Below are 13,891 nucleotides of genomic sequence, written 5' to 3'. Positions count from 1 at the left end.
GCGAGTGTAGAAGCCGCCTGAAGGTGGTAGACAAAAGCTTTCCAGGCAAAGTAAACAGCAGGTGTAAAGGTCCTGAGATAGGTGTATTTCAGGCACTGAAGGGCAGCCCTGGAGGCTGAAGTGTAGCAATTTGACCCCTGGTTTATATACAAGGGGAGTTCAGGGAAGTGTTCAGACAAGTAATGCGGTCTTGAGTGTAGATTTTGAGACGAGACTGGGGAAGACTGGGTTGCTTGAGGTTCAGGGGTGGCTTCGTATATAGTTTTTGACAGCTGGTGGGCCTTATGAGATAGGCAGTTTCCAGCTGTGAGCAGGGATGAGACCATTTCTTGATCTCCCACTGCATGCAAGGCCCTGTGCTCAGTTATTTACCTACCTTATTGCTTACAGCAGAGAGGTATTTTACAGAAGGGGAAACTGAGGCTTAAAGAGGTCAAGTGGCTTGCCCAAGGTCACAGAGCTGGCAAATGGGAGAGCCAAGATTTACACCAAGGCCCACCTGGGCTGTAATGTGTCAGCCTTGTCGGGTGAAGAGCAGTCGGGTGAAGAGGCCCTTAGATTTGGTGGAGGGGAGTCGTTCCTGGGCCTGTGGAGCTGGGGGCAAAGTTAAGGGGCGCTGGGGGTACAGGCAGTGGTCATGGGGGGAATGCTGGGGCGTGGGGAGCAGTCCTGGTAAGTTTAGGTGTGAAGGGAAGTGGGTTGAAGGCAGGTCTTTATAGGATGTGGGAAGTCTTGGAGGCAGCTTGCATGTGCTCCAGCCAGGGCCTCCTCCCCTCCATTCCACTCTGCTCATACCCTGGATGTTTCCTGAGACCTCCACCGCCTCAGTGGTCCTCCTGTCCCCAGCATAGCCTTCCAGTCTGATGAGGTGTGAATTACAAGCAGCTGCACTTCCCTGGTGCTTGTTTTTCCAGTTGGAAGTAGGACTCCTAATGCTTGAGCACAGGCTTAGTGACCCGACAAGGGATCAGAACCTCAGCACTCTGAATGCTGCCAACGGCTCGGACGTGTTGTCGCTCAGCTCCAGGCCTTGGGTTTTCTACCACCTCTGTGACTGAGTCTCTCCGAGCCCAGCTGGTACTGCAGCCTGACCGGCAGCATGGAAATGTTCAGTCAGGTGGAACTGTGCCCACTTGTGTGGCTTGACAGGCAGTGTCACCAGACCAACAGGGCCCTCTGACCTGATGTTTCTTCACTGTTTATCTCTGCAAGTTTCTCTCTAGGTTGGGCTTGCCTGCACCCAGAAATAACTGCAGCAGCTCAGGACTGTCCTTGGTCCTATCGCCCATAACAAAATGTGAATAAGTAATTTACACACACACTGAGGCCTTACAGATGTAGTGATCAGTTGTGAAGATTTTCCGGTACGTCCCCACCAACCCAGGACTGAAAGCCTAAGAACTGGAAACGTCCAGAAGAATGAAGGTGAGATTGATGAGTGAACTGGGGCTGCACGGGCAGGTAAGGGCAGGTGCCGAGGGCAGAGACGGACTTGACACCTACACTGGCACTGAGAAGCAGCGGAACCTGGCACGGGGGGGGGGTGTGGGTCCTCATCAGCCGGCTCGCGTCCTCTGGCCGCTGCTCCGCACCACAGATTTCTCTCCTAGAGGGGCCTTTTCTTTTTGGAAGAGAAAATGCAATTATCCCCTGAAGCGGCATTTTACCGCCCAAACCTCTGGGCTGCTGGAAGCTGTCTCCTCTCACATACCTTACTTCCTTTTGCTGGGGAACGGTTTCCCCATCCCACAACCCATCCCACTGCTGGGTGGGCTCATACTCACTGTGAGCTGAGCTCTGCTGGTTGCCAGCAAAGGCATTTTAGGCAGGGAGTGGGCCACCCCTCTAAAGCTACCACTTTAACTTGTCCAGAGGAAAAGTTACCCTCTCACATTCTATACCAAAGTGTACATTTGCTGTCTGGAACCTTCCATTTCATGGATACTGCTACAAGAACATTTCCACAAAAAACAAACATTCCTGAAAGCTTGGTTGATGCCTATTTGCCATACATAGAGGCTCTGCCCCCAGAGAAAAGGGGTCTTTAGAAGCAAAACTCAAGTTTATTAAAACAGGAATGCCAAGTATAAGAAATCTTCCTTTGCCTGTTAGGCCAATGTATTCTTGTACAAACCAGGTAAAGCAAGATCTGACAGTTAAGGCTTTGAAAACAGAGCATACAAAACAAAGTATCTTAATTAGAAAACTCTTCATAAAAGTGAGGGAAGAAAATTCCCAGACCAAAAAAAAAAAAAATCTTTTCACAGCAGGAGACTGACACCTGACCTCCACCTGCTAAGGTGTGGACAGGGAGGGACCAGAGCAGCACCTGACGGCCATGCCCGCTCCATCCCAGCTCTGAGGTATCGGGAGTACCAAGTGCAAGTGGAAACCTAGAACAGGCAGTCCGCTGAGTGGGCAATCCTGGATGCCAGGGTCAGTGGGGGAGCGCCTCTGCATAGCCTGGAATGATAGACTCATAGATTACCGGATGCAAGTGGGTGCTGCCCTGAATGACTGCTGCGTTGGCCAGGGTCTCAGCACTTGCCTGCATCAACCTGAGGAGAAGGGAGTGTGCCTCCTGCAGCTCCCTCCAGTGGTGCTCAAGAGGGCGGTGGTGTTCTTGGGGAGCATTTTCTGGTTTTGTAGCTCTCACACCATGGGTCCAATTTCAGGTCACTGGGTCATGAACTCCTTTGTTAAGTGTATTAAAGATGGTGCCTCTGACTTGTGAACAGTCTCAGTGCCAATGGCACCAAGCTATCCAGGAACAGGAGTCAGCCCAGAGATCAAAGTACTCAGGCAGTTCAAAAAAAAGACAAAGCATCAGCAAGAGAAGCAGCATGAGATCAGACCTTGCTAACTACTCTTTCTCCTTTGTTAACTGGTGTTGCCGTCTGTTTTTAATGCCTTGGCTGAGACCCAAGGACGAGATCAAGATCACACGAAGGCCACATGTCAAAGTCTTCCCACGGAAATGGCAGACCCGGACCACTGACTCCAGTTTACATTGATTCAGAACTTAGAAATACTAGAAGGAAATCTGGTCATCAATCTGTCCCTTCGTTTTATAGATGGAAACTAGAGACCCACAAAGTGCCCCTGACTTGCAGCCCAGTGCTCTTCACGGTGAGAGCTCTGGGGCTCCGGCTCCTGACACCCGGCAGGGACTCGAGGGGCCTGGGCGAGGCCTCATCCGTGTGGCCTCCAGGCTCTCGGAGGGCCTTGCCTGGTGTCGGTGGGAAAACAAAAAGCCTGGCACTTTTCACAGCTTCTTGGCAACAAGAAATTTGTGTTCAATATTCGAGTGTACAGGAATGGAAGAAAGAAGCAAGCCAGATTCTCTTCTTTGAATGCAGAGTAAGTTGGGAAAAAAAAAGCAAAAATTACTCGTTTTCCTTCACTCGCTGTGCGGGAGTCTGAGGAAGAAGGGCCTGGTAGCTGGGCACGTGCAAGTTCAGAAGCTCGGCGGCCACACATGACGCTGGAAGCCCGTGGGTACCGTGTCCCGGCCGTAAAGGATGGCGGCTTGTGCCAGGTCCATGTCATCCTCAGGCCTCCCAGCGCACAGCGCCCACCGTGTGAGGGCGCAGTTCTTGAAACGGCTTGGTTCTCCAGAAGCTGTCAGCTGGCACAGCACGTACTGGTCTTGAACTTGGTGCTGGGAGGAGCCCAAGCCCCGGGCAGAGGCAGCGCCATGTAAACAGTTCTATCTGACTTGCCGATCCCGTTTCAGTTCGGCAGCCATTTTCCATACAGAGACACAGTTGGAGAGTGGTATGTCCTCTGGGAACCGAGACTCCATCTCGGGGAGAATGTCACTGTCTTTGGTTTCCATGTAACTTACTAGAGTGTCTCTCAGGCTGAAAACCAAGGAACAAGAGACAGCATTTACAACAGTTCTCCATACAACATAAGGAGACGCATCAGTTATCCCCTTTTTAAGTCATCAACAGGACCAAAGTGTGTTCTTTGAGATCAGAAATACCAAGGGCCGGAGGAACAACCTAAGACAGGCACAGTCGCAGGGGGGCCATCAGGTGAGAAATTGGGGATCAACAGAGGTGAGGCTTAGAACCTCACCCCCCCTGTTCTGAGAGAAATCTTCTGCATACGTGGATGTTTTATTGCCCTGGTCTAGCTTGGATTAACACATAGTCTACAGGCACACACCTGATCATCTACATGTGCTCTCTTACAACACTAAACTATGTTTTCTACCTTTATCTTGTATCTACCTACCACTTCAGCATTTTATTAAAAATAATAATAATAATAATAATAAGGGAGAAATGTGGGATTCACATATAAATCAAGTATAAAAATCAAACGAATAATCATATTTGACCTGATTGTTTAGAGTTCATGATGCGTGAGCAAAACCGAAGGTTTCTGTGATGGCTGCCCTTGTACTGTTCACCATGTCAGAACTTATTCACTATGTAAGAACTTGTTCACCATGTAAGAACTTGTTCGTTATGCTTCAGAAGATTGGAGACTGTTGAGAATTAGGCTTGGGGTTGATTAATGATTATGCATTGAGTCCCCTATATAGAATTTTATTGTTGTTAACAACCATTTGATCAATAAATATGAGAGATGCCCTCTCAAAAAAAAAGATTAAATTTCTGATTATAAGCAGATGTTCAAAAAGCTTATACTTGCTATAGATCAATAAATAATTGGAGACATTTCGTTAAAAAAAAAATACCAAGGGCCATCTTAAAGTCAACAACTATTGAGTTACTGAACATGGATCAGAACCAGGCATAAGGGCTCTGGGACACACCGACTACTTGCCCCTGTGGTACACGAACACTAACGAATGGTGCTAAGCTGGTTAACTGCCCAATCAGGTGGTTCCTAACACTCTAGTAGCATGATCTGTACAAGCAACAAAGCCTTACCACTCAAAAAAAGCTTGTAATCCATTTCATGTTTTGTTTTAACAAGGACCGTAAATTCTCCAGGAAAGGGATCTTTTCCCTAGCTAAAAGTCCAGGACAGTAAAACATGTTGAGTAAGTTCAGTGAATGTAAATGTATATAATAGGTATATGCCATATAGCATAATGGAAGAAAATAGCAAATGTGAGTGCATTGGTGAGGAAAACCAGATTTCTGCAGGTAGAAAACCAGTGAAGTTAAAGCCCTGCCTCACACTACATACCAAAATAAACTGGCTAACAGAGCAAATATATGATATGAAACTAGAAGCACAAGAAGATAAACATGGGAGAATACTCTTTAACCTTGGGATAAGGAGGACCCTTACGGGTCTGTTTTCGTATAGTCTTTATAGGAAAGTTCTGTCCGATTTGGCTTCCTAAATTAAAGACTGAGAGCATTTGTAACATGACAGATTAAAGATTAATCTCAATCTTTTCAGATTAAGTAAAAGATAAACAGCCCAAAAGAAAAATAACCGTAGGATATCAAGAGGTCATTCAGGGAAAGATACACGAATGGCTGATAAATAATATCTTCAGCTTCACTAATAAATAAGAACAAAGTGAAAGCGAGATACCCTTGTTGGCATTTAAAGTGGAAAATGTAAAGGAAGAGCGTGTCCAGCGTCGAGTGGCCTCACACACCACACCAGGCGTGGCTGTTTCAAGTTTAAAACACCATCTTTTTGACACAGTAAGTCCACTTGTTATGGTGAGAATATATGACTGCTATAATCATTTTAAAGAGTCCGACAGAGACCAAAACCCATGAGCGCAGTCCTCAGGGGCCCTGGTCGTGGCGGCAAAGTGGGGGGCTGTAGGAGGAACCACTCTTGGGCCTGTGGAAGGGCAGGCACTGTGTGTGTGCAGGGCACACAGGTCTGCAGACCCTACCTCCACTCGGGGTTGAAGCTCCCCTCGGTCTGGGGGCTCTTCAGCTTCAAGATCATCATCTCATGGAGCTCCAGGAGGAAGGCATCCAGGCTCGTCTGATGCAGGAAAGTTCTGAGGAGCTTGGCGTTTTCCGGGCTGAGATCAGCTTTGTACCTTGACTTGATTTCGCGAAATGGTTCCTAAAATGAAGCAAGGACAAAGGAAACAGCAGTGCGCAGGAGGAGCACGAGCGATCCCTCCGTCCAGGCGGGGAAGGGAGCGCGAGCGATCCCTCCGTCCAGGAGGGAACTTACTTTGTTCAGCCGGAGCAGCTGTTCAGATCTGTGGGCAGAGAGGAGCTGCCAGAGGGCGATCGTGTGTTTTAACTGGCACCAGCTTAAGGCCTGCAAGAGTGACAGTTCCTGAGCAGGAGGCCCACTGAGTGCCGGCCACATGAGCACAGCTCCCACCTCTGCCCCGTGTGGATTTCATTTCCCTCCTAAGAAGGCTGTCTCTGTTCGCTCCACGAATTCACCTGCCTCATCCATACCAAGTGCCTGGAAAGCCCCCGCCCATTGGCATCTCAGAGCCCATCCACATCAGCCCGGCAGTGGCTGACCCCCTTGGGTCTAGATTCTTATGTCCCGCCCGCATCTCTGTGTCTGCCGTCAGAGCATGTTCTGTTTACCCTGTGGCTGGGCTGCGTGAGGGGCTGTTCTCGCCTCCCTTTCTGGAGCTGCCTGGATGGTAGCAATGCTGTAGGGAGTCAGTGAGGGGAGGGCAGTGCTCACTGCCTTTCAAGGGAATCCGCAAGGCAGACCCACCTTTAACACCAGCATTGTCTGGCTGTCCATCTGCAGCATGTCTTGGATATACTCGTTCAAGTGCATGTTGGGATCCCCGCCAGCTGTGCTCAGAAACCCCAAAGTGATCTCTATGACAGACAGGGCTTCACAGGCATCGCTGTAGGATGGCAGCTGTCCACTGATGGTGCTGACAGCCGAGTTGGGGAGAGAGTTCTAGGAAAGCAGGGACAGAACAGGTCCGTGGGCAGGGCTCCACGCACAAAGCTATGGTGAGAGCCCCTGCCTTCCTGGCTGCCAGGGCCCAAGGGTGGGACGGACTCTGCAAGGACAGTCAGTGCTTAGTTCTTCCTAAGCGTCAGCACTATTCCAGGTACTTTACAGAAACAGACGTGACATCCTGGAGCCTTCCAGCCTTGCAAGGAGTAATGCATGCGGACACCCCTCCACCGACATACACCCCACCCACACTCCCCCCCCCCCCCCACACACAGATAGAAGAGCAGGAGTAAGTTCTCTGGACCTTTACATCAGCACACACAGTCATGACACCATTACTAAGAAACTTGACGCCACAAGATTTCCATCTGTTTATACCCAACAAGAAGACCTGCTGATTTGCAGTCCTGCTCGCCCTTTGGAAGGGAGCACTGGACTCAAGGAACTTAGGGAAGCCACTGACACTCCTTGGTTCTCACAGGGAATGCCAGGAGTGAGGGTGGAACGCCCCTAACAGGGATGGAAGCACCCTGGTCAGACAAAAGCACCAGGAACCCGGAGGAGCGGGCCGTCGTGATCACCTGCGGCATCTTGTTCTTGATGTCCACAAAGAGGTGCTCGTAGTTCCAGTCACGTCTGTACACCAGAGTGGGTATTCCCTAGGTTGAGAAAGATAACAGCATTTGGAAATGGAATCCATAATGGAGGGTTCCATCTATGCTGAATGATATGAGCAGAACTCAACTGCAGAGCCAGGCTACTTGGTGTGTCACCGGGCGGAGCATGCCGTTGGCACGTGATGTTCGTGTCTTACCCACAGTCTATGGGAACATTAACACAACAAGAAGGGCGGCCTAGCCAGGTGGCCAAGCAGACGCCGTAGGATACTGGGGGCTTGGGGACCGCAGGGCAGTCAGGTGTGTGCGGCCTCCCCTCTGTGCACTCACTCAACGGGACTGCACAGACCACGAACATGGCAGGCACTGCTCAGCAGGGGTCACAGAGGAATTAGGAGCAGCCTTGGGCTCAAATGGTTCACAGCCTAGCTGAGCAGCAAGGGAGAACAGACATGCCTACGTGTGGTGCCTTCCACAGCCCAGGAAGGCACGGTCTGGTCCAAGGACAGGTGTGGAGTGCCTGGTCTTGCAGGGAGTAACCCATGTGTGGGGCCAGAGGCGTCAGGGCAAGAGGCATGGTGACCAGCCGGAATTGGGGTTGGGGCCGGGCCTCGGGGAGGGTGGCTTTATCCCTGGGCCATAGGATGTGTCAGGCTGTCCACTGGCGTGACGGGGCCCAGTGGTGGGAGCTACTGCAGTGGTGGGACTGGAGGCCAGCTGCTTGGACTGAAAGCAGGGGCTGGGGCAGCAGACTGAGGGACACCCGATGCAGACTGTGTGGAGGCCACAGGAAAAGGGGGCAGAATGGGAGAGGATTCTGTATGTGAAGACACCCCAGGGGTGCTGAGGTCAGAGGCAGATGCAGAAGATGGCTCAGGAGGGCCGTGGGTGCAGAGACACAGACGGAGGGGTGGCCGCGGCCCCGGGGATGTGAACGAGGCCGACGAGACAGCCATGCCTCACTCCTGCTTGCTCCGAAACTGCTGCATTCAAAGCCACAGCCAGGGCCACTTGCAAGCCAGCCGCGCTGATCAATCAGCAGCTGGGTCGGCTGTACCTTGAGGGTTATCCTGGGCTTGCCCAGCAGGAACCGGCTGGTGAGCTGCCGCTGGATCTTCTCCAGGTCAAACTCCTGCAGGGTTTCGCCGCCTTGCTCTACTTTATACTGGCAGTTGGAGAGAACCAGTGGATTCAGGTCCCGCTCTACCTCGTAACTGATGACATGAAGGTCAGTGACCTCAGAGGTATCGATGGAATAGCTGAGAGACATCAGGACATGGCACTCAGAGTCCCGGCCAAGCACACGCGGCCTGGGGCTCTGGGTCATGCAGAGCCAGTTCCTGTTTGCTCTTCTCACTGGCTGAGTGGGCAGGAACAACACACTCACGCGTGGGCACTGGTGAGCGTGGCTGAAGGAGTGTTTTGTCAAGAGTTGGAGCTGAAGTTTGGCACCTCTGCCCTCATAAGCCAGGGGACCCTGCTCGATTCACCTCAGAAATGACACCTCCTGGGTGAAAGGGCCCCGCCTCCTGCAGCTCCTGCACTCACCTGTTGTTCTCATTGGAGAACTTTTCCACTGTGTAGACCATTTCGTTGTGCAGGGCAATCAGGTAGCTGACTAAGGCAGTGGAGCAGAGGCCCAGGTCCCGGCGACGCGGCAGAATGACCTCGAAGTCAGCGTCCAGATCCAAGTCTGTGCTGCAGTATTCTTTAGGCAGCTTGATCTCACCTTTTAACAGCAAGTCATTCTTATAAGCAGAGAGGCAGCCATCTCCATGCTGCTCCTGTCACTCCCTCAAGGCCGGGGAGTCCGGCACGTGGGGCAAGAGCGAGGCTACACAGAGGTCTCCTCACACCCCCCTGAGCTGCTGCAAAGAGATCAGGTTCTGCCTCCAACCTCTCTTAAATGCTGATGAATTCCCAGTGTCCTCAACTCCTTTTCAATTCCAAATTTATAGATCCAAGGGGACCGAGGGCTCGTTTTTCCTGACTGTCATTTCACTTATCCCAGACACCTCCCCAGAAAGACTCAGCCCCAGCATCCAGCACGGGGGGTGCCAACGCCCGTGTGTGTGGTACGGGGCAGGAGCGCTACGTCGGGGAGAAGCCGCTCTGAGAACAGGACACAGGATGCTCACCGCTGGTCTCCAGTGATCTTCTCAGTTTGTTCCATGTCGACAGAAAGACGGAGATTCTGTTGTGGAGTAACTTCTTCAGCCCATCTGTCAAACCAAACACGTTTAAGAGCCCGTGACAATAAACGCCCACTCTAGTCCAAACCTGCATCACTACGTGCTCATTGGAAGAACCCAGCTTGGAACCTCGTGTATTCAACATGGCCTGAATGCTGCTGCGCCTGTGGAGCCACGATGGGGCGCTTTCAGCTGCAGCAAAGCTTCTAATGTGTTTTGGGGTTCACAGCATTGCTTCATGCCATGAAAAATCTCGGGTATAGAGCCACCCACAGCTGTGCCCACCCCAGCCAGTGGAGTGCTCACTCTGAACCACTGAACACAGACAGCACTGGTGTCTTACTAGACTGGAGTCATACCTGAATTTTGGCTTCTGATAAAACCTCGGATAGATTGGTATTCAACTTCTGAAACATTCTGGAATTGTTCCACAAGACTCCTTTGCAGGGCCAAAATCTCTGGCAAGAATTTCACCAGCCTCAGTTCTGCTTCCTGGAGAAGGAAAGACCGCCCAGGAGCACTGTGATTGCCCTGTAAGATACCACTGGGGAAACGGGCTCCGGGCTGCCCAGGACCTGCACCTGTCATCTAATCTGGTCAATGCCCCATGTTATATGATGGCACATCAAGGTGCCTGCAAGTGGGGAAAGGCCACCACCTTCTTCCAGCAAGCACCTATGGGCTGCTTGCAATGTGCCAGCCACTGTTCCACACTCTAGGTATGAGGGAGTGGAGACAAGCCCCTGCTCTCATGGGGCTGACACATGAAAGAAAGCAGCATTTGGGGCCCACGTGGAGGGCGGGCTGTGCAGAGAAGCTGAGAGCAAAGAGACCAAGTGCTGAGTCCCTGGTGCTGGGTGCACCCCTGGCTGTCTTCTGAGGACCTAGGAGCTCGGCAGCTTCAATTACTGGCACTTTGCACCTTGGTGAGAGATCTGTCTTAATGAGTCTTTCCTACTGGGAACTCATTTTCTTTAACTGACCACCAGAAATTTCTGCGTCATCTAACCTCTTGCTAGGCTAAAAATACTGGTCCACAGAGAAAATGATTAGAAAAGCTATTACAGAAAAGTTCAACTGAAATAAAGTAAGAAACAGTGTCCATTTCTGGTTCTAACTGATGCGACAGACACTTATGCTCCCCTCCCTGCCACCCCCACCCCCACCGACTCACTCAGGTCTCCAGTCTAAGGCTTGGTGGTTTAGGAACAAGAAGGTTTCTGTTGTCTGATTTCATTATGCATCCTGACTACAGTCTTTTCATCTCCCAGACACCCCCTGGAGACCAAGTGCTCCCAGCACAGGGCCAGGAAAGACAGACAGACACGGCATGGAAAGATTCATGCCCTATTCTTTTTGCTAAGTGACTGGGGAGCTAGCTCCTGGTGCTCTAGCTCTTTACAGATTCCTGATATTTTCAACCTATGTACACTTCATCTATGACTTTATGCTTCAAACTGCCCAACAGTTTGCTGTGTATCAAGATCTCCCCTTGATTGCCAAGTCTTCTGCTACACTCTATTAAAAACCAAAGCACTGGAGGATCAAACAAGATTGAATCATGAGAAGTGAAGCAGAAACCTCCTCCCATAACCACATATAACACGAAAATGCAGCAAATAAAACTAATCCTGAAAGAGTGACTGGAAAGAAGACTTCAACAGACAGTCTACATCTGGGGAAAAGAGAAGACCTCATGGAAAAGGGTAAAGTAGCAAAGCCTTGATCTGACAGGACCCAAGCCCTCCCCCTAACCCCAGCTCAATAGCAGGAGGAAAAGAAACAGAGTGGGGAGGGAGTAGAAGCCCAGGACTGCTGAACACCCAGCCCTGGAGATCTGCCCTGGGAGCACGAACCCACATTACATGGTGCTCTGTAGATTAGAGGGGCTGGAAAACAAAGACAGGTGGAATACTCAGAGACTGATATTCCAGCTGCCTGAGGTGCCCACAGCTGTTTGCTCCAGGACAAAAGAAAGATAGGCACTTTGAAGAACTTCCCAACACGAGAGGGCTGCTAAGGAGGCAAGGAGTACACAGAGCTTGCTGCTCAGGAGAAAGGACAGGTGGACAAAATCGTCCCGGAACACTCAGCCCAGCAGGTTGGGAACTTTCAGAAGCTCCATGCATTCCATCCCCCTGGCTGGTAACGCAGTGCTAAGGCCCCACAATGCAATACACAGCCGGCTGGCACTGGTTTGCAAACCTGCTGCCCCTGCCATTGTGACAGGCCAGGCAGAGGGCAGCCCTGCCTATGGCAGCTACAAGGGCATAACACAGATGCTCCTCCCTATGCGCTTGGCCCACTGGCCCTGGCAGTGGAGGCAGGCACTGCAGCCGGGAAGCAGGAAAGAGCTCTTTCCTCCTGGCAGGCACCAGCGCCACTCGCCTGCAACCCCCACCGTCGCTCCAGGAGCTGGGCAGCTCCAGAGAGTAGAGCTTCTGGGCACTAGAGAACACCGACTACACAAACCTATTATTCCATAGCAATCATCAGAAATATGAAATGGCAGAAGAATCTGGTACAAACCCAAATCCCTCAAACACCAGAAAGGGCTAAATGAAACTGAAATCATCAATCTTCTTGATAAAGATTTCAAAATAAAAATCATAAACACGCTCACAGAGCTACAGAAAATATTTAAGATCTCAGGGAGGACTTCAAGAAAGAAACTTTGAAAAATACAGTATCTGAGATCAAACATACAATGGAGGGATTTAAAAGCAGATTAGATGAGGTAGAGGAGATGGTAAATGAAAAGAAATTAGAGAAGAGGAATACAAAGAACTGAGGAAAAGAGATAAAAAGATCTCTAGGAATGAAAGAATATTGAGAGAACTGTGTGACCAATCCAACCAGAACAATATTCACATTATAGGGGTTCCAGAAGAAGGAGAGAAAAAGGGATAAGAAGTCCCTTTCAGGAAATAATTGTTGAAAACTTCTCCAATCTGGGGAAGGAAATAGTCTCTCAGGCCATGGAAGTGCACAGATCTCCCAGCACAAGAGATACTAGGAAGACATATAATAATTAAAATGGCAAATATCAAGGACAAGGACAGAGTATTAAAAGCATCCAGAGAGTGAAAAAAAGATCACATACAAAGGAAAACCCATCAGGCTATCATCAGACTTCTCAGCAGAAACCTTACAGGCCAGAAGGGAGTTGCATGATGTATTTAATGCAATGAAAAGAAGGGCCTCAAACCAAGAATACTCTACTCGGCAAGATTATCATTTAAATTTGAAGGAGGGATTAAACAATTTCCAGATAAGCAAAAGGTGAGGGAACTTACCTCCCACAAATCATCTCTACAGTGTATTTTGGAGGGACTGCTATAAATGGAAGTGCTCCTAAGGCTAAATAGCTGTCACCAGAGAAAATAAAACTACAGTAAAGGAAGCAGACCAATTAATTATTAAGCAAATGCAAAATTAATTCAAATACCCACAAAGTCAGTCAAGGGATACACAAAGAGTGCAGAATATGACACCAATATAAAAAGAGTGAAGGAGGAAAAAAAAGAAGGGAGGAAAAGAAAAAGAACTTTTAGATTGTGTCTGAAATAGTGTAATAAGCAAGTTAAGTTAGGCTGTTACATAGTAAAGAAGCTGCCCTTGAACCTTTGGTAAACCACAAATCTAAAGCCTGCAATGGCAATAAATGCCTATCTTTCAATAATCACCCTAAATGTAAATGGACTGAATGCACCAATCAAAAGACACAGAGTTACAGAACAGATAAAAAAACAAGACCCATCTACATGCTGCCTACAAGAGACTCACTTTAAACCCAAAGACATACACAGACTAAAAGTGAAGGGATGGAAAAAGATATTTCATGCAACTAATAGGGAGAAAAAAGCAGGAGTTGCAGTACTTGTATCAGACAAAATAGACACAAAACAAAGATAATAAGAGATAAAGGACATTACATAATGATAAAGGGCTCAGTCCAATAAGATATAACCATTATAAATATCTATGCACCCAACAAAGGAGCACCTACATATGTGAAACAAATACTAACAGAATTAAAGGGGGAAATAGAATGCAATGCATTCATTTTATGAGACTTCAACACACCACTCATTCCCAAGGACAGATCAACCTGATAGAAAATAAGTAAGGAGACAGAGACACTGAACAACACATTAGAACAGATGGACCTAATAGACATCAATGGAACTTCTTCCAAAATAGACCACATACTAGGCTACAAAAAGAGCCTCAGTAAAT

At 49.3% G+C, this 13,891-nt stretch overlaps 1 protein-coding gene across 1 annotated transcript in view; it reads right to left on the bottom strand.

Moving 5' to 3' along the window:
* Positions 1-2,043: 2,043 nt before the first annotated feature.
* Positions 2,044-13,891, bottom strand: part of RNF213 (ring finger protein 213) — a 99,930-nt gene continuing 88,082 nt past the window's right edge. The window contains exons 60-68 of the mRNA XM_057501779.1: positions 10,012-10,144; positions 9,599-9,682; positions 9,009-9,189; positions 8,518-8,719; positions 7,425-7,502; positions 6,646-6,840; positions 6,136-6,225; positions 5,843-6,021; positions 2,044-3,863 (exon numbers count right to left, since the gene is read on the bottom strand). Of these exons, the coding sequence (XP_057357762.1) occupies positions 3,710-3,863; positions 5,843-6,021; positions 6,136-6,225; positions 6,646-6,840; positions 7,425-7,502; positions 8,518-8,719; positions 9,009-9,189; positions 9,599-9,682; positions 10,012-10,144 (1,296 nt within the window). The 3' untranslated portion in view covers positions 2,044-3,709. The remainder of the gene's footprint in view (positions 3,864-5,842; positions 6,022-6,135; positions 6,226-6,645; positions 6,841-7,424; positions 7,503-8,517; positions 8,720-9,008; positions 9,190-9,598; positions 9,683-10,011; positions 10,145-13,891) is intronic.

The sequence above is a fragment of the Manis pentadactyla genome, chromosome 4, assembly GCF_030020395.1.
Source record: "Manis pentadactyla isolate mManPen7 chromosome 4, mManPen7.hap1, whole genome shotgun sequence".
Classification (NCBI taxonomy): Eukaryota; Metazoa; Chordata; class Mammalia; order Pholidota; family Manidae; genus Manis; species Manis pentadactyla.
The sequence above is the reverse complement of the archived record's forward strand: the minus strand, read 5'-3'. Positions and strand labels throughout refer to the sequence as shown.